Source organism: Papio anubis, chromosome 19 (assembly GCF_008728515.1).
Source record: "Papio anubis isolate 15944 chromosome 19, Panubis1.0, whole genome shotgun sequence".
Lineage (NCBI taxonomy): Eukaryota > Metazoa > Chordata > Mammalia > Primates > Cercopithecidae > Papio > Papio anubis.
In genome coordinates this window covers 71,584,682-71,605,516 of record NC_044994.1, presented here as the reverse complement: position 1 = coordinate 71,605,516, position 20,835 = coordinate 71,584,682, and the positions used below count along the sequence as shown (strand labels likewise).

Sequence of the window (20,835 nt, the reverse complement as noted above, 5' to 3'; positions counted from 1 at the left end):
AAACGTGAGCACAATTCGGGGGGAAGGAAGGAAAGCGAAAGAAGGGTCAAGAGCTGGGCAGACACAGGGCAGGGCAAATGGGCACCCGAGGGGCCAAGGAGGACCCCAGCCTGGCCCACCTCCAAGCTCAGGAGAAAAGGGCCAAGAGCTGGGCACTCACGGGGCAGGGCAGATGAGCACCCGAGGGGCTCAGGAGGACCCCGGTCTGGCCTGGCTCCATGCACAGGAGAGAAGGGTCAGGAGCTGGGCAGACATGAGGCAGGGCAGACGGGCACCTGAGGGGCACCTGAGGAGCCAAGGAGGACCGTGGCCTGGCCCGGCTCCACGCTCAGGAGAGAAGGGCCTGACTGCCCGTGGGAGGCCAGGGCTTGGCTTTCTCCTGGGATCAAGGGTTTCACTGGGCTCCACGGAAAGCCTGCCCCTGCCCTGCAGCCAGCACCTGGCTGTTTCACACGGAGATGGAACCTTCCATGTACCCTTGATTCAAACGCTTTACTGAGCACATGCATGTCCAACACCACATGACACGGACTAGAGGCGTGGCCTCAAATAAGACCACACTTGCCGTCAGGGAGCGTGCGTGGACAGGGATGAGCTCACCCCACAAGGCTATCCTGAGCCCTGGAGGCGGGGCCACTCACTGAGAAGCCCTCTCAGGAAATGCCGCCAGGACAGGAAGCGCAATTGGAGGAGCAGAACCTGAAGTGATTTAGGCAAAATCTTCATTCGGGGAAAATCCAGGTGCTTATGGGAGCATTTTCACAGAATAACTAGAATACTGAGATATTTGGGTTTTTTAAGCACTGGGGTGCAAGTCTTCCTTCAAGATTCACCTATCGCTGAAAGGGTCTGTTTTATTCGGCAGACCTGTCAACGTGTCAGAGCAGCCTGCCCTGTCTGGGACAGGTTTCACCATCAGGAGACAGCAGGCCTGTCCTCCGCTCTCCCAGCCACAACGTGTCCTTCTACGCACGTTTCAGCCGAAACTTTGCACTTAGTTTTCTAACTCAGAGGGTTTGTCAACCTTTTACCTGCGAACTGAGGGCCCCACATCCTGTCCCTGCCTGGAGTTTCTCCACTACACCCCATCGCTGATTCCCTGTTCTCTAATCCAGCCACGGCTCACTCACCCCGTCGCTGATTCCCTGCTCTCCAATCCAGCCATGGCTCACTCCAGGGAGAAGGGCTGAACTTTCTACACCGCACGTGAGTAACTCACACCACCCAACACTGTGCGTGACGACTGCGGTCCGAAAGCATGAACGTGCCCGAACTCGAATTTCACCCAACGTCATGATCTATTCTTAAAAGATGGTGATTCTGGGAAACGTTTCTAAAAGTTGAATGTGAGATGAACAGCAATGCCAGCTCGAAGGAGTGCCTGCAAGGAGACGGCGGGCCTGACCATGCCCGGGGCACAGGGAGGCAGCACTCACCAGCCCGCGCGGCGATCAGGTGCGTGGCCCTGTCAGGGGCGTCGGGGCTCAGCACCAGCCGAGTGAGGATCTTCGCTCCCAGCGCCGTGGCGTGGTAATGCTCCCGCGTCTTCTCTATCGGGAAGTTTGTCGGGTGCAGCCCACTGAAAATTATGGCCACATCAGCCAGCACCTTGCTCTTCAGTTCCGGCACGATCTTGCGGATATCCGGCGCCTCCTCGATCTCCTTGTTGAGGAAGCGGTCGTACTTGGCGTAGTAGTCGGTGTGCACACGGACCAGGATCTCCTCCAGGTAGATGAGGTGGTCATCCTCGTCCGTGTCCTCCTCCTCCTCCTCCTCCACACTCTGGTCCAGGGACTCGCCCGCGGTGACGCCCGACAGCTCGCTGTTCTGTGACTCGGTCTCCGCCTCCTTCCTGTCGGCACAGCCATTGCCCAGGCCGCAGAGGCCGTCCCGCTCGCCCTCCTCCTGCCCACCCAGCTCGGGCCCCTTGTCTGGGGCCTGCGTGCTGGGCTCGGCCTCTCCGGGGAGACTCAGCGCTGCAGGCCGCCCCGGCTCCAGGGAACTGCCCTGAGCCAGCGCCCCAGCTCCCTCTGGAGCCGGGTTCTCCTCCTCCTTCAGCTTCTGCCGGCTTCTCCCCTCACTTTCGCCGCCAGAGGCGGAGGAGGGAGACCTCGTGCCCTCGGACTCACTGCTGCTCTCGCTGTCGCTGGATAAGTCGAAGTCCAGGTCAGTGCCCGTGGCACCCTGGGCAGGCCGCTGTCCCGGTGCCGCCCGGCCACCCTGCACACAGGATCCTTGGGGCTCAGGAGTGCCTGCCAGCTCTCCGCTGCTGGTGGGGGCCTGGGCAGCGGGCCAGGTGTCCCTCTCGTCCGGTTTCCCGGGGTGGGGCGAGTCCTGTGGGGCGGTAGCCTCACTGCCGTTCAGCTCCTGAGCCGGCTTCTCCAGGCCATTGCTGGGCTCCACTCCAGGGGCCTGCGTTCCCCCCTCGGGCTCTCTCACGGGCGGAGCTTGCTCTGCGATCTCGGTGCCTCGAGAAGAATGATTTACTAAATATGCATGCAAAAGGAAAAGTTACCGCGATTCAGCATTAAACGTTAAATAACATTCCAAGTTAAAGCAGCACCCTTCTTCATGGTTGTGAACTCTGCCGCCCTCTGGACCAGGCCTTGGCAACCTTGCTGTGAAGAGCCTGACGGGGTGAGCACCCCTTACCCGAAGTGCATGGGGCCACAGATGTTTTGGACACTGAATGTTTTTCTGAGTTTGGAGTATTTGCGTTAAACTTACCACTTGAACATCCCAAATCTGAAAAATCCAAAATGCTCCAATGAGTATTTCCTTTAAGCACCATGCGGGCAACTCAAAAAGCTCTGGATCTGGGGGAGGAAGGATCCTCCGTCTATAAGAACAACTGGAGGTCTCCAGGCTGCAGACCTGGCGCCACCGCGGCCACAGTTTCCCAAGCCCCGGTCTGGAGGAAGTCAGCAACTCCACGCTGACCCCAGCCATCTGGTGAAAGCCTCTGCCTCCTACAGGAATGACCCCAGTCCCACCCTCTTCTGGTTTCAACCTCCAAGTTCCATTTTAGTGACTAGAGCAGCAAATGTATGCCTCAAAATATATTTTTTTTAAAAACTAAGGGTCAAAAACACTTAACTTTTCACAGGGCGGACGTCAGCTGCAGGCCTGCCTGACAGGTTAAACCACGCTGCTCTCTGGGCCCCAGCCAGCGCCGGGCCTGAACACTGCACTCTGGGGACGGTTCTTCCCTGCACAGCCACTGCCCCCACATTCGCTCTCTCTACAGAATGCCATGGCCCGAGGCCCAGGCGTGCGTTTAAGGAAAACTGGGATGAAAGGAGTTATTCACATGTTAGGTTAAACAGTATCCTTTAGTTTTTATTCAACTGGGAAAACGCTTAAGTGAGGGCCATTTTTTTTAAAGCCCAAATCAAAACGACATAATATCCTGTTTTCCAGTACTATATAAATAAATCCAATAACCTCTATTGAAATACAAATAAAAAATCAAAGTGTATCTTGAATTTAGAGCAGTCAAAATAGAGATAAGAAATAAGAAGAGTTGGCCGGGCGCGGTGGCTCAAGCCTGTAGTCCCAGCACTTTGGGAGGCCGAGACGGGCGGATCACGAGGTCAGGAGATCGAGACCATCCTGGCTAACACGGTGAAACGCCGTCTCTACTAAAAAATACAAAAAACTAGCCGGGCGAGGTGGCGGGCGCCTGTAGTCCCAGCTACTCGGGAGGCTGAGGCAGGAGAATGGCGGGAACCCGGGAGGCGGAGCTTGCAGTGAGCTGAGATCCGGCCACTGCACTCCAGCCTGGGTGACAGAGCAAGACTCAGTCTCAAAAAAAAAAAAAAAAAAAAAAGAAATAAGAAGAGCTAAACAATAAGCAAATGTAAATTCTAGAGAATCAGGAAGCAGGTTACCCACCTTTCTTTCTCGTCTGAGAGTCTCGGGACCCAGGGGGCGCATTCATGTCGCCTGTGCCCTGGAAGTACACGTATTTCTTCACAGTTATCAGATTGGGGGCAAACTTCCAGACGTCTTCTCGATCATCAATAATGCAAACCATTGAGTCTCCACAAGGAAAGAGGTTTCTACAAGTGACAATGCATAATTCACACAAAATAATAATGAAAAGAGTTTAAGATTCTAACCCACACGTAACCAACAGACAGCAGGTTCATCAGAAACTGACACCAACCGCCCCGAAGCCCTTTCTGTTTGGGCCACATTTAAACCTCAGTAACATCTTCTCCACTGCTTCTGATTCTCCTTCAAGCCGGAGTTCGCAAACTGTTTCTTAAAGCGCCAGAGTCACTACTTCAGGCATGAAGGGCCACAAGGATGAAACCTAACTCTGACCGCGTGGGCGTGGCCATGTTCCAATAAAACTTCGTGTACAAACCAGGCTGCGTAGCCTAAAGGCCAGAATTTGCTGACTCTGAAAACAGCCCGGGATGGGCTGTGTGGCTCAGGCCTGGAATTCCAGCGCTTTGGGAGGGCCGCTTGAGCCTCGGAGCCTGAGACCAGCCTGAGCAACACGGTAAGACCCCGTCTCTACAAAAAATACAGAAGTTAGCCGGGTGTGGTGGTGTGCACCTGTAGTCCCAGCTACTCAGAAGGCTGAAGTGGGAGGATAGCTTGAGCCCAGGAAGTCAAGGCTGTGGGGAGCTGAGACCACACTACTGCACTTAGGTCTGGGCAACAGAGTTAGACCGTCTCAAAAACAAAAAAACAAAAACCACACCTACTGCTGATGCAGAATTTCTACGTGGACCTACAGCTACCTCCATGCAAACCACAGTGCCCGCCACTAGGGCCTATCCTGGGCGTGTCCCCATTCGATCCTATCATTCTGCCTTCAGGTGGCTTTTCCCCTTAACACGTCACTAACTAGCAAAAAGGAGGTTTCTGAAGTAAATGCTTTCAGAGTCTCTTCTTAGTTAACATCAGCTTGCATAGGCCTCACAGTCTGCGTGGACTCCCTAAACGTAAAAACCGAAGCACTGGGAGGCGGCGGCCACCGTGAGCCAGGAAGCGGCTGAAGCTGCAGCTGCGACCGCCAGGGCTCCTCGGGAGAACAAGCCACACCTGATGCGCTGCACCAGCAGGGACGGACTTCCGGGTGGAAATGGTGAAACTCCTCGTACAGAGTGGGCAAGAAACGCCAAAGAATACAGAAGGATATAAAAAAGTCTCTACATAGGGGCAGGGAGGGGCCACCCTGTCAAAAAGGCTCAGAGGAGCTGACAGGAGGCGGCTCTGGAGCTCATGGAAAGGAAGAAATGGCAAAAAGCAAAAAGATGGCCGGGCGCGGTGGTTCAAGCCTGTAATCCCAGCACTTTGGGAGGCCGAGGCGGGCGGATCACAAGGTCAGGAGATCGAGACCATCCTGGCTAACACGGCGAAACCCCGTCTCTACTAAAAACACAAAAAATTAGCCGGGCGAGGTGGCGGCGCCTGTGGTCCCAGCTACTCGGGAGGCTGAGGCAGGAGAATGGCGGGAACCCGGGAGGCGGAGCTTGCAGTGAGCTGAGATCTGGCCACTGCACTCCAGCCTGGGCGACAGAGCGAGACTCCGTCTCAAAAAAAAAAAAAAAAAAAAAAAAAGCAAAAAGATGGGCAAAAGTCATGTGACTTAAGATTTTATAAATTATCAGTAGGATTAACACAGGCAAGCTCCTAAGAAAACTATAAACCTCAGATGCTGATGCTGACGTCAAGAACTGCCCCTAAACCAGGAGCCCCACAGAGCTGCTGAACTTGTGCGTGGGGTGGGGTTATCCACATTCCTCTGCCCACTCGGGTCCTTTCGGCTGCCACCTCCCTGATGCCATCCCGTCCCTACGCCTGCCCTCCTGGGTTCTGGGCCCAAAAGTCCAGTCCCCGAGTTCCCCAGGAGCCCTGGTCATTCCCTGGATACTCAGAGGCAAAAGCTGGCCTCCTGTGGGGACGCACCCCTGCCTCCTGCCTCCCAACCACAAGTCTTGACGCACCCCTGCCTCCTGCCTCTCCAACCACAAGTCTTCGCACAGGAATGAAAACCCGGAGCTAAAGGGACTAGAATGATCACACATGCCAGGGTTGTTAAGCAAACAGATGCACGACGTCAGGCGGCGGGCTGACTTCGAATGGGTGCCGTCTGACAGAGATGAGGCTGAGAGAATGACAGTCCCCGCCTCCACAGACGCAAAAGCCCAGCCCGAGGGTGGTTTCAGGGAGGGGCTGTTGGGACGGGGCAGAGCCTGGACTGGGTGCCCTGCACAAGCACCGGGGCTCAGGCAACCTGGGAGACGGTGGGAGTACAGGTTAGAAAGGAACTTTCTAAGTACTCTGAGGCTAACAAGGAAAACTGGAGAGGGGACGTTAAATTCCTTAAAAACATCAATACAGAAATACTGCTCTAGGACGGGTGCGATGGCTCACACCTGTAATCCCAGCACTTTGGGAGGCTGAGGTGGGAGGATCATGAGGTCAGGAGATAGACACCATCCTGGCTAACACAGTGAAACCCCGTCTGTACTAAAAGTAAAAAAAAAAAAAAAAAAATTAGCTGGGCAAGGTGGCGGGCACCTGTAGTCCCAGCTAAGTCAGGAGGCTGAGGCAGGAGAATAGCGGGAACCTGGGAGGCAGAGCCTGCAGTGAGCTGAGATCGCACCACTGCACTTTAGCCTGGGTGACAGAGCAAGACTCCCTCTCAAAAAAAAAAAAAAAAAAAAAGAAAAGAAAAGAAAAAGAAAAGAAATAGGAAAAGAAATACTGCTCTAAATCTCAAGATGCGATTTTTGAAACAGGAAACGAAAAGCAAGAGGTCTCTCTGAGGAGCGTGGCCAGGTACATACCTAAGGTTTCCCGTTTTAGAAAACGGGTCAATACATTCATCCCTGGATAATATTCGATGAGAAAAAAGCTTCTTCTCGGGGTCTAAAAAGCCTTGGAAAAGAAAACAGGACAAAGATTACATGCCTGAGACACATTTAGGTCACACAGCGCGTGGTGAAGTCCTGAATGTTATTTTACAGTGGCAGACACAAAACACGATGAATCGGCACCAAACACTTCGTCCCTTTTCGTGTAAGACCGGGCTCACGGAGGGCTTCTTTTCTCTTATGGTGAACTTATTGTCAAACACGAATCATGTCTGTAAGTGTTTATAATTCTATTAACATGGAAAATTTGTAACATCCTACTGAAGCACCTGTCTAAACCAGATGGACATGAAAACTACGGAAGGCACTTCATAAGTCAAACAGGTGAGTCACCGTTCAATCTCAAAACGCTCTGCATGTGGTTCTCCGCGTGATGGAGTCTGGACGCTGAACTGAAACTACCCTGCGTCACCTCGGACACGGTCTTTCCCAACCCCGGGCGGGCGGCCCTGCTCTCATCTGTAATGGTTAGTGGAAGGAAGGTTACCAAGGAAGCTTGCTTCTCCCAAGTTACTTCAGTAGAATCACACAAACTCACATGCTGTGTTGTAGAAATACACAGAAAGGTCGGTTATTTCTCACTATTATACACGTTTACGCTGGTCATTCAGGCAACATCGAGGAAGCCTGCCTGACGGAGGAGACTGGGAAGGAAGGACATCGCGACACCACAATGACCAGCTAGTGCAGAAGCTGCTTCCGCAGCGAAGAATCTGCCTGGGCTACAGTTGACACTTGTACTTTACATGACATCTGTTAATTACAAGTCTAGTTTAATTTTGTGAAAGTAATTTTCTAAAGAGCTTTACGTGCTTGATGCTCTGCTTTGACTCTTTAAAGACGGTAAAACCATGCTATCTGCAAACACCCCTTCTGCACTTCAGGAGGCACCACCGTCACAATCAAGAAATCAGGCAGAGGTTTCTTGGTATTACCTCTGCTCTGGGTTTCCTGATCTATAAATTTATCTTCTGAACTTTTAGCCTACTGTGTTATCTTCCTAAGTTTGCAAAGTCTTCAATTTACAGTGAAGTGCCCATAATTTTAAAGAAAGATAATTTAAAAATAAGTCATCTCTTGCTAATTTACAAGAACCACAGAATATATAGTAAACGTATTTCAGTTTGTGGAAGTAGGGGTACTAAACAAAAACAAAACAGACTTTTCAGGTAATTTATTCTATTGGTAAAATATGTTGGACGCATCAAGTTCAATGTCAATTTAATTTCACCGGCCATTTAAAACATTCTTGAGAGAAGCAGCTACGGTAAGTATGAAGCCTCAGAAGGAAATGTTTCAGCTACTCATCATACAAGTGGCTGAAGCCATAAATTTGGACATACCTCAAGAGATAGGTATTCCATGGCACGTAGATAACGTGTAAGAGTGTTTGTTCATTTAACATTTACTGAGTTTAACATTACTTGGAATTTTGCCAGGAATATAAGGTACAGGAATGAATACAACACAATTATTACCCTCCCAAGAGGCTGAAATTATAAGAAAACTGAACACATTAACACACAACCTCTATCTGGCATGACACGTGCAGGTGCCATGGAACAAAACGGAGACTAGATTGCAGAAGAGTGAGCCAGTCCAGAGTCGAGAGCTGGGTCTGTGGTCTCATCATGGCACACAGGTCCCCTGCATAACCGTCAGCTCTGCATGAAGCACAGGAGGTAGACCAGACATCTCAGAAGCACTGTGAACCCAAACTCCAACCACGCAGCCCACATCCTCTCAAGACTTAAGACTCACTGGAGCACCTGGCTCCACGCCCCTGTATGACACCCGGGGTCCACTTCCAGATCCGAACGCACCCACAACGCCCGGCTCCACATCTCCGCGTGGCACACGGGGTCCACTTCCGGGATTTGAACGTGCCCTGACTGCACTCCACGCAATCACTATTGTTTTCACACTGGCTTTTAATCAACTACTGCCTGCACCCATCCCTACTCAGCTCAACCTCTGTACCACCACCTCTGAGATCACAAACGTGAGAAACACGCTGGCTGTTTTCGATACAGGTTGAAACATACACATGACAGTTAAAACAGAAGAGCTGCTCTGGGCGCCACCTCAGTTACCCTGCAGCTCCGCGGCGCTACGCACAATGCACTCCGGGGTCCGTAAGATCTTCTGGGAAGATGAACCTGCCTCCTGGCTGAAGCATCACCACCTCCAAACGTTTCAAATGCAGCACGGCCAGGAGCTTTCCCTTCCTTGATGTCACTGGTTTGTTAGTATTTCAGTAACAAAAAGATACCTGGACTTAAAGGAGAAATAAACGCAATTGTTTCTTACTATATACAGACACTTAACTTCTAGATGATCACTGAGACCATGAAGTCGCTAAATCTAAAGTCTGTTAATGGAATTATTAGTGTCTCTACAATCACATAAAAGACACGCATCCCAAACACTCAACATTTCTGTCCTAGTCATACTGAAAGCACACATGCTATCAACACAGTCACTTTCAAAATGAAAAGCATCAAAGGCGGAAGCTCAGCAGCCACCTCAGGCTTCAGTCCGGACCTCACTTTCTCACTTGCAGAAAAGCTGACCCAGGTCATCTCTACAGATCCCGCCAGCCATGACGAAGCCAAGCTGGGCCTTCCTGAACCGCAGCCTGGACGCAGTCCTCCTCCCACGTTGCTGGGCTCGAGGGCCCGTGTTCTGCTGAGAATCTCTGCATCCCTGTTCAAAGGGATACTGGTCTGCGGTTTTCTTGTGATGTCTTCGTCTGGTTTCGGCCCACATCCCTTGGACATACTGGAATACTGGACCTTCACGTAGAAAGCAGAGCTTGAAACGCAGAAGGCGCCAGACAGGGCACGGTGATGCCAGCAAACCCAGCGGGTCTCCCTGCAGCAGGACCCACGCTCGAGGCCCTCCGCAGCCACGCACCCTGCAGCTCGAGGCCCTCCCACAGCCACGCACCAGCAGGACCCATGCTCGAGGCCCTCCACAGCCAAGCACCCACCCGTTGAGGGCCCTCCACAGCCCGCACCCACCAGCAGGACCACTGGCCTTTCGAGGCCCTCCGCTTGTGCTTCCCTGCAGCTCGAGGCCCTCCACAGCCACACCCCCCCCGCTCCACCATGAACCACCAAGGCCCCTTCCACCACCACTGCTGGGGCCCTCCACCCTTCCATTTCAAGGCCCCTCCTTCCAGGCCCCTCCACCTTCCACCTGCTGCTGGGGCCACTCCCTTCCCACCACCACCTTCGAGGCCCTCCCTTCCCACACACCACTCAAGGCCCTCCACAGCCAAGCACCCACCAGGACCACCTTTCGAGGCCCTCCACAGCCACCCTTGTAGGACCCAGCTTTCGAGGCCCTCCGCAGCCACGCACCCACCCGCCTTCGAGGGCCCTCCACAGCCACCCCACCATGCTCGGGGCCCTCCACAGCCGCGCCACCAGCAGGACCCGGCTGAGGGGCCCTCCACCCAGCCGCACCCTGTAGGACCCACCTTTCAGGCCCTCCACCATCCCTTCCACCCTTCCCATCCATGGTTCCACCTTCCGAGGCCCTCCACTGCCCCTCCACCACCACCTTCGAGGCCCTCCAGCCACCATGGGACCACGCTCAGGCCCCTCCACAGCCACCCTACATAGGGACCACCTTCGAGGGCCCTCATGCCCTTTCCACCCGAGGCCACTCCACAGCCACACCCCACCCAGCTCAAGACCCCTCCACAGCCAAGCACCATCAGCAGGATGACCCACATAGAGACCTCCACAGCCACACCCCCACCCGTGCCGGGGGCCCTCATGCCCTGTGGGACCCAGCTCGAGGGCCCATCATGACCAGCACCACCAGCTCGGGGCCCTCCACAGCCACACCCACCGCGGCTGGGGCCCATCACAGCCACGCGCCACCCGGCGGGACCCGGCAGGCCACTCCACAGCCACGCCCACCAGCAGGACCACGCTCGAGGGGCCTCGCAGCCACGCTGCCACGGCAGGGCCCTCCACAGCCACCCCACCCACGCTCGAGGCCCTCCGCAGCCACACCCCCACCCACGCTCGAGGCCCTCCGCAGCCACGCACCCACCAGCAGGCTCCCTTGCTCTGCTGTCCAAGCGGCTCAGGGGCCTGCAGATGTCAGTATGGATGTTCTGCTGAATTTGCAGGCAGCTACCAGGCTCCCTCCAGCTTTCAGGCTGATAAAGAAACATGGCATTCTCTTCACCTGCTTCATCTTTCACCACACGAGGCCTCATGAACGTGGAATCTGACTGTAGTGTCCCACGCCCTGCCTGTCGGTGTGAAGGGTGGCAAGGGTGTGGCCCAGCTAAAACCTGGGACCCCTCTGCTTTTAGCCCAAATCCCCTCCAGCCAAGCATTTAAACAGACCCGAGCCTTCCACATACTCATCCTCACTGGGGCTTGTGTGCTCTGACCAACAAACGTTGACGTCCCTCAGAAAAGGATAAGCAAGACGTGTGCGACAGCCAACCTACATAACCCCAACTTTAAAGAGAGAGACCTGGAGAAGGATGCCCCAAATAAGAAACATTTGCATGGGCACTAGATACACGGACAGAAGATGGGACAAGAGAAGAAGGAAAAATCACCGGTGCATCCTGGACTGCCTGCCGCCTTCAGGAATCAGACTTGCAGGTCGCCAGGCTGTGCCCACTGGGGAGCACCCTGTGTGGGAGGCAGGAGGCAGGAGGCAAACGCGTCACCTGCCAGGGGGCAGGCCATGCAGCGCGCGGCGCTCACAGTCCTGGGGGTCAGGAACCACTCCCCCACTGAACAATCTGGGTTTCAGGAACTCACCCAGAGGATCCAGTCCACAGAGGAGGGAAAAACTCACATAAAACGATGAAGATTTATAACAAAGGGATGGATGAATTCTTGGTGATGAAATCTTATGTGAAAAGAACAGTACATAAACTTGTGCACATATTAAGACAAACTCGGCAAAATTATACACACAAAAAAATAGAGAATAGAAGACAGCCATGGATATGACGACCGTGAGGAAGACTTCTCTGGTCTTTAGTCTCTCCCTGACATTTGTTATTGTGAACGTGACGCCCCTCGGGCGTCTGGTCTGCGTGGGCGTCACCCGCACTGCGGTGTGTGACTTACGGGTTGGCCCCTGGGAGGTGCCTGGTACTGGCTGCGAAGGCACAGTCCAGGGCTGGAACACACACAGGGATTCAGGGCTGGAACACACAGGGAGTCCGGGGCTGGGACACACACAGGGAGTCCGGGGCTGGGACACACACAGGGAGTCCGGGGCTGGGACACACACAGGGAGTCCAGGGCTGGGACACACAGGGATTCGGGGGTCTATTTCCACATAGTGGAAGTCGACTAAGGCAGCTTAGTCGGCCTGGGCTGCTCTGAAGAAACTCCACAGCGTGGGTGACTCAGGAACGGACGTCCCTTCCTCACAGTTCTGGAGGCAGCATCCGACCAAGGCGCCAGCGACGCGGCTGCAGGTCAGTGGGAACTGGTTTACTGCGCCTCCCGCAGCTCCCAGAACCCGCCTGGGTAAGGGCCCTGATTCTACTCAGGAGGATGGAGTCCTCACGACCTCACCGCCTTCCACACCCCTCCTGATACCCTCGCCTTGGGACTGGGTTTTATTTATTTATTTATTTATTTATTTATTTATTTATTTATTTTTTGGAGACGAGTCTCGCTCTGTCGCCCAAGCTGGAGTGCAGTGGCGCAATCCTGGCTCACTGCAAGCTCCGCCTCCTGGGTTCACGCCATTCCCCTGCCTCAGCCTCCCGGGAAGCTGGGACTACAGGCGCCCGCCACCGCGCCCGGCTCAGTTTTTGTATTTTTAGTAGAGACGGGGTTTCACCGTGGTCTCGATCTCCTGACCTTGTGATCTGCCCGCCTCAGCCTCCCAAAGTGCTGGGATTACAGGCGTGAGCCACCGCGCCCGGCCTAGACTGGGTTTTAACATGTGGACTTGGGGGCTGTAAAACCCCAAATCATAGCAGGCGTTATTTATTTTTTTTTTTTGAGACAGAGTCTGCTCTGTCGCCCAGGCTGGAGTGCAGTGGCGCGATCTCGGCTCACTGCAAGCTCCGCCTCCCGGGTTTACACCATTCTCCTGCCTCAGCCTCCCGAGTAGCTGGGACTACAGGCGCCCGCCACCACGCCCGGTTAATTTTTTGTATTTTTAGTAGAGACGGGGTTTCACCGTGTTAGCCAGGATGGTCTCGATCTCCTGACCTCGTGATCCGCCCGCCTCAGCCTCCCAAAGTGCTGGGATTACAGGTGTGAGCCACCGCGCCCGGCCAGCAGGTTATTTCTTTACTGGCTTGAGGACGTGAGCAGTATCACCCTTGTGCATAATTACTTGTCTTCACATCATCGATCTCAGGCAGCCATACAGCAGCAGCCATAATGTTACAAGTGAATGTTTTGAATTTCAATTACAAGAGGAATTAAAGGTCATGATCAAGATTCCTAGAAAGGCACTAAATATTAAAGGAGGATTCAAAATTCATTTCCTCACCAACAACAAAAGACTAAGACCAATCCGGAAAGATCTTTGAATTTTAAAACACTCAATCTAAACCTCTGGAGCCGGCACGGAGGAGCCCACACTGCCACTCGGGCCCACGTCCACGTGGGACAGACGGTCACCGTCCCACGTCGTCCCCTCGCTTCGTCCACGTGGGACAGATGGTCACCGTCCCACGTCGTCCCCTCGCTTCGTCCACGTGGGACAGACGGTCACCATCCCGCGTCGTTGTCCCCTCGCTTCGTCCACGTGGGACAGACGGTCACCGTCCCGCGTCGTCCCCTTGCTTTGTCCACGTGGGACAGACGGTCACTGTCCCGCGTCGTCCCCTTGCTTTGTCCACGTGGGACAGACGGTCACCATCCCGCGTCGTCCCCTTGCTTTGTCCACGTGGAACAGATGGTCACCGTCCCATGTCATCGTCCCCTCGCTTCGTCCACGTGGGACAGATGGTCACCATCCCGTGTCATTGTCCCCTCACTTTGTCCACGTGGGACAGACGGTCACCATCCTGTGGCATTGTCCCCTCGCGTCATACACATGGGACAGTCACCGTCCCGTGGCACTGTCCCCTTGCTTCATCCTGCTGGTGCAGACTGGAACTCACGCTACCACCCAGGGAGACAGAAGCAAACGCTAAATCCTAAGGGTACCCATGTGCAGGTAGGGGATGGCCACACTGTGTGCAGTGAGAGCACCCGGCACGAGCACACACAAGTAGCCTGGCCTGAAGTCCCTGTGAACTGATTAACAAGGTGTCTGTCAGAGTATCTCACAGAAGAAGGTTCCACGTGCCCACGTCGTCCTGACAAACTCCCAAAGTGCCCCACCCAGTACTGCACCCGGCCAGAGCGGCTGCAGCCCCACCCGCCGGCCGCGGTGGCAGAATTCCCTTACCTCTCACAACCCCCTGCACAACGGCCAACTCCAAGACCACAACTGAGTTGCAGGGGAGCTGCTTTTCTTTCTTCATCTTTAAGAAACCATCACCGAAAACAGGAAAGAAACCCACGGTTCCCACGGCCCCTCCGGCCGCGGCGGACTGACCTGCGACGGTGTGTGCGGAAACCCACGGTTCCCACAGCCCCTCCGGCCGCGGCGGACTGACCTGCGATGGTGTGTGCGTACAGCCGGCTGCCGAAGGTGAAGACGTGCAGCTCGTACAGCTTGGCGATCTTCTCCAGGAAGTCCTTGCAGTGCGGACGCAGGCGCGTGTGCAACATGGGCTCACCCCGGCCCAGCTGGAAGTGAAAGATGCCCTGAAAAGAACGGCAGCAACAGTCAGGAGAAAAGGTCTGAGAAGCCTCAGCGGCCCCCACAACCCGTGTGCCTGAGACAGGCGTCCTGAAGACACACATATGCCTGCCCCTCCACATGGGACAGAGGACATGTGTGTACACGCCTCTCCACACGGACAGAGGACATGTGTGTGTACGCGCTCCTCCACACGGACAGAGGATGTGTGTACATGCCCCTCCACAAGGGACAGAGGACATGTGTGTGTACGTGCCCCTCCACACAGAGGACATGTGTGTACACACCCCTCCACATGGGACAGAGGACATGAGTGTGTACATGCCCCTCCACATGGGACAGAGGACATGAGTGTGTACATGCTCCTCCATGTGGGACAGAGGACACGTGTGTGCACACACCCCTCCATGTGGGACAGGGGACAGTGTGCACACACCCCTCCACATGGGACAGAGGACATGTGTCTGCACTCGCCCCTCCACATGGGACAGGGGACAGCAGTGTGTACATGCCCCTCCACCTGAGCATGGGACAGAGGACATGTGTACACACCCCTCTACATGGGACAGAGGACATGCATGTGCACACATCCCTCCACATGGGACAGGGGACAGTGTGTACACTCCCCTTCACATGGGACAGAGGACCACACGTGCGCCCATCCCTCCATGTGGGACAGAGGTTGCATGTCCACCTGCCCCTCTAAATAAGGACATGACCCTAACTGGTGCAAGGTGCTACCTGTGGCATTTAAAACCCACTGTGTAAGTACTTTCCATGAATGTGGTATGAGTGAGCGAGTGCGGCCTTCTCAGCTGTGGGAATGTCCTTGATGCGTGTGATTAACGACTCCCCATGATTAGTAGGGTAACCACCTACCTGCAACAACTGTTCAAGACCACCACCCTGGGTAATCACGTTCACAGTAACAGCCTCTATCATAACTACATGGTAACCACCGATGACAGCTCCACTCACTACTCATGATAGCTACCTACCTGCAGGAACCCGTCCCTGATAACCCCCCCGATAACCAGCCAACAGTCACCACTTGTGATAACCACATAACCACCGATTACAGCCACACTCACTACTCACGGTAACTACCTACCTGCAACGACCGCCTAGGATAACCACCCCGATAACCAGCCAACAGTAACAACCTATACTAACTACGAGATAACCACCGATGTCACTTCTGCCTTTGTTTCTTCAAATGCCGACACGTTGCTGACAGTGCTTTCCTGAGCTACTGAACAAAGGAAATCAACATTCCCAGGTAACCTGGTGATTTTCAGATACAGTTTCTTTCGTTTACATACACAACACAGAAGTCCAGCGTATTCTAAATCGTATTTAGTAGCAGATGAAACGAGCGATACCGACTCACTCGCCTACATACGATCGACATGCAAATAAGACTGCTTTCCTCAGGAAGTTAAACTTCGATCCTTTTAATCCTGTTAATTTCTCAGTAAAATATTTACTCTTAATGGCTTTAATTAAGCTCAGTTACATTTTTCCAGCTCTAAGTTAGTTAGGACCCTCGGGAAGAAGCTACTCTGTTAAAGATCTACCAGCGAAAGGTTTTAGTAACAACTTTCCCAGTTACATTTTTCTAGCTGTAAGTTAATTACCACCCTCATGAAGAAGGTACTCTGTTAAAGATTTAGGAGTGAAACGTTCTAGCAACAACTTTCCTATTACTCAACAGTTACAAGTACAGCAGCTGTCCAGGCTTTGGGAGGTGTGGCCAGCACCACTTCTGAGCCCCGAAATTGCTTTCAGAGGGGCCAGGAGTAGGGCCAGGCACCGCCTCAGGGTCTCCTCTGGATGTCAAGTGGGGTACACTAACACAACTGAGGAGGCAGAGGACAGTCAGTTCATGCTTAGACCCCCTTCCCCACTGCATCAGGACATTGTCGCCTTCCAGACCACACAACTGAGAAACAGCCACATTATAACCGGACTCCAACTGTCTTCAGCAGGCCTATCCTGGAGATACTGAGAATCACATGAATTTTTTGGTTTCCCAGTGACTATAATCCATGCTGACACTCTACTGTAGCTTATTAAATGTGCAATAGCATTATGTCTAAAAGAACAATGTACCTAGTTTAATTTAAAAATACTTTATTATTAAAAATGGCTGGGTGCGGTGGCTCAATGCCTGTACTCCCAGCACTTTGGGAGGCTGAGGCAGGTGGATCACTTGAGGTCTGGAGTTTGAGACCAGCCTGGCCCGCAACCCTATCTCTATTAAAAATATAAAAATTAGCTGGGTATGGTGGTACACACCTGTAGTCCCAGCTACTCGGGAGGCTGAAGCACAAGAATGGCTTGAACCCGGAGGTGGAGGCTGCACGATACAGAGATTGTGCCACTGCACTCCAGCCTGGGCAACAGAGTGAGACTCCGTCTCAAAAAATTAAAAAAAATTTTATTATTAAAAAATGCTAACAACATCTGAGCCTTCAGCAAGTCACATTCTTTGGCTGCTGTACGGTCTCACCTCGATGCTGACGGCTGCTGACCGATCAGAGGGTGTTTACTGAAGGCTGGGGGTGGCTGTGACGGTTTCTTGAAATAAGATGACAATGAAGTTCGTCCCATCAATCAACTCTTCCTCTCACAAAAGGTTTCTCTGTAGCATGCAATGCTGTTTGACGGCATTTTACCCACAGAAGAACTTGTTTCAAAACTAGGGGCAATCGCCGTAGACCCTGCCACTGGTTTATCAACTAAGTTGATAGAATCTTCCAAATCCTTTGTTGTCATTTCAAGACGTTCACAGCATCTTCTCCAGGAGCAGATTCCATTTCAAGAAACTTTCTTTGCTCATCTGTAAAAAGCAACTCCTCATCTGTTCGAGTTTCATCCTGAGGTTGCCAGAATTCAGTCATCTTCAGGCTCCACTCCTAATTCTCTCACTATTTCCACCACGCCTGCAGCGCCTTCCCCCGCGGAGGTCCTGACACCCTGGAAGTCATCCATGAAGGTGAGAACCAACACCTTCCGAACTGAGGGCTGGAATCACCATCTTCTGAACTCCTGGTTGATGCTGATACTCTGACGTCCTCCCATGAATCACAAATGTTCCTGGGGGCACTCACAACGGTGAATCCTTTCCAGAAGGATTTTCTGTTTGATTTTCCCAGACTCATCAGAGGAATTGCCCTCTAAGGCAGCTCCAGCCTTAGAAGATGTAGTTCTTAAATAATAAGACTTGAAGGTTGAAATCATTTCTTGAGCCCTAGGTTGCAGGGTGGATGTGGTGTCAGTAGGCGTGAAAACATTCTTCTGCTGTACGTCTCCATCAGAGCTCTCGGGTGACAGGTGCACGGTCGATGAGCAGGAATATTTCTGAAAATAATCTCTTTCTGAGCAACAGGTCTCAAGAGTGAGCTTAGAATGGTCGGTAAACCACGCTGTGAACACAGGTGCTGTCATCCAGGCTTTGTTGTTCCATGGATGGAGCACAGGCAGAGGAGATTTAGCCTCAGTCTTAAGGGCCCTGGGATTTTCAGATGGCACCTGGGCACTGGCTTCAACTTAAAGTCAGCAGCTGCATTAGTCAGTCTCCAACGAGAGAGTCAGCCTGTCCTCTGAAGCCGGGCACGGACTTCTCCTCTCCAGCTATGAAAGTCCTAGACAGCATCATCTTCCAATAGAAGGCTGTTTTGTCTGCACTGAAAATCTGTTGTTTAGTGTGTTTAGTTTCATCAATGATCTCAACTCGATCTCCTGGGGAACTTACCGCAGTTTCTCCATCAGTACCTGCTGCTTCACCTTCACTTTTACGTTACTGAGACGGCTTCTTTCCTTCACCCTCATGAACCAACCTGTGCTGGTTTCCAGCTTTTCTTCTGCAGCTTCCTCACCCCTCTCAGCCTTCACAGAATTGAAGACAGTTCGCGCCTTGTTCTGGATTAGGCTTTGGCTTAAGGGAATGTTGAGGCTGGTTTGATCTTCTACTGAGACCACTACAACCTTCTCCTTCTCAGCAATAAGGCTGTTTCACTGTCTTATCACTTGTGTGTTCACCGAAGTGGTAGTTTTAGTTTGCTTCAACAACTTTTCCTTTGCATTCACACCTTGGCTGTTGAGTGCAAGAGGCCCAGCTTGCAGCCTTTCCTGGCTTTCGGCATGCCTTCCTCACTAAGCATAATCACGTCTACCTTCTAATTTAAAGTGAGAGACTGGTGAGCCTTCCTCTCACTTGAACACCTACAGGTCCCTCTAGAGTTATTACTTTGGCCTAATTTCAATACAGTTGTGCCTCGGGGAACAGGGAGGCCTCAGCACCGGAACAGGGAATGGCCGGTTGGTGGAGCAGTCAGGACCACACATCTACCCACTACGCTTGCCGTCTTATGTGGGTGTGCTTCATGGCACCCCAAAACAATGACAACAGTGACCTCAAAGATCGCAGATCACAATCCCCTAGAGCAGACAGAACACTAATGAAGCAACTATGACAACAGTGACCTCAAAGATCACAGATCACAATCCCCTAGAGCAGAGAGAACACTAATGAAGCAACTATGACAACAGTGACCTCAAAGATCACTGACTACAGGTCCCTGTAACAGCAGACCACCACCGAGGAGTCTGAAGTACACGGGAATTTCTGGAGTGCGGCACACACGCCGCTGGAGAATGACACCCACAGCCGTGCTCGCTGGGTGCCCCGAGCCTCCTCTCTGGGAACACACAGTATCCGTGAAGCACCACAAAATGAGCTGTGCCTATAAAAGTCACTCAATGCCCAACTTCACAGCACAATAAAAGCAGAGAACAGTCACAACAACTCACGAAGGTGCATGTGTGCAGAATGCATTTTCATGAAGTCCTTACATCCTTCAAAATACCTAGTTTGTCAGAAAATAGGCATTAAAAAAAACCTTAGTGAGTAGAGTAGTGGATATGAATGAAGCAATCTGAAAATACCCAGTCACAGTTTATACTGCATAGAAGAATATATTGCTGTATAACATGCCATGATACACACAAATGACTAACACAGCCAAAAATAGAAGCTGTTTTGTGGGTGAGGCCTGAATTCCGGCCCTAAAGGAAACTCCTGTGCAGCACGGCAGTTACTCGATTCTCTCCATTCTGCAAATAGCATAAAACGTGAGAGTTTGTGCCACCTGGGGGATCTGTGCAGCTCACCCTGGCCACCAGGCTGACGTACCGGGCCGAACTTAACCAAACTTCTTTCGGACGAAGCTTGTCACCAATTTGACTTAGGTGTAACTGTCATCGATCTGTCCCAGCTGTTGGTGCCATGCCCCACCATCCCGCAGTGGAGGGCGCCTGGCTCTGCGGTGCACCCTCCAGCCTGCTGGGCGTCTGCTATCGGGACCTGCAAGACCCCCAGGAAGCTTTAGGAACTGGAAAGGTCAGAACTGACAGGCCCCTGAACTCCCAAATCTAACGCCAGAGTCCACATACTATCTGTTTAACAGCAACCATCTAAAAAACAACTCAGTGTTGGTGAGGGCCTCCCTGCTGGCGACCGTCTAGGCCCACACAAGCCTCTGGGCAAGCCTCTTGGCACAGACATAAAGAGCCTTTGGTCTAGAAATTCAGTTTCTCGGGCTCCATCCTGAGGATACAGCTGAGGCGCAGGAAGGGTTCTGTGTGCATTAAACAGGGCTCTGCCCTTATCCTTCGTTTCTCCCTGTATTTCCTCTGCAGAATGCACACTGACCACCTCCCAGCCTCTTCCTCCAGCCCAGCTCTCCCAAGCACAAACCCAGGGGTCCACCACCTGCCCTTGACATCCCAGCGACACAAAGGCATCCAACACCAACGTCCTCCCCAAGAAGACCACCACTCTCAGGACACGTCTCGCACCATCCACTGCACCATCCTCACAGGCTCAGAACGCTTCCGCCCTCTCCGATAGCCTGCCGTGCGGGCACACAAAGGGCTCCCGCACAAACAGCAGGAAGTGCGAGACACAGTGGGCACCAAGATGTCTGCCCGGGGGCCCAGATGCTACCCAACCGCCCAGCAGACACACAGCCCACACCCAGAACAAGAGAGTCTGCTTTCGAAATCCAGGCTGACCTGTGGGAAATCATCTAAAAAACAAGGTAACACACTTCTGAATCAAAGTTCTAGGACCTGCGGCTCCGGCACCTGGGGTGCCAGCCGCACTCAC

At 52.9% G+C, this 20,835-nt stretch overlaps 1 protein-coding gene and 1 long non-coding RNA gene across 14 annotated transcripts in view; both read right to left on the bottom strand.

Annotated features, from left to right (window-relative positions):
- The window catches only part of CTDP1 (CTD phosphatase subunit 1), a 73,931-nt gene that overhangs the window by 34,742 nt on the left and 18,354 nt on the right, over window positions 1–20,835 (bottom strand). For 12 of the 13 annotated variants that reach the window (XR_001897503.3, XM_021930233.2, XM_021930235.2 and 9 more), the window contains 4 exons: window positions 14,518–14,668; window positions 6,810–6,900; window positions 3,895–4,061; window positions 1,437–2,486 (listed from right to left, as the gene is read on the bottom strand). Coding sequence is in view for 12 of the 13 variants with exons in the window: in XM_021930233.2 (XP_021785925.2) it covers window positions 1,437–2,486; window positions 3,895–4,061; window positions 6,810–6,900; window positions 14,518–14,668 (1,459 nt within the window). In the remaining variant the exon portion in view is untranslated. The remainder of the gene's footprint in view (window positions 1–1,436; window positions 2,487–3,894; window positions 4,062–6,809; window positions 6,901–14,517; window positions 14,669–20,835) is intronic. The other variant, XM_017951879.3, reaches the window with a different exon arrangement.
- LOC108583153 lies at window positions 17,102–20,829 on the bottom strand. Its single transcript, XR_001897505.3, has 2 exons — window positions 19,152–20,829; window positions 17,102–19,081 (listed from the first exon to the last, which is right to left on the bottom strand). It is a non-coding gene; the product is annotated as an uncharacterized LOC108583153 (long non-coding RNA).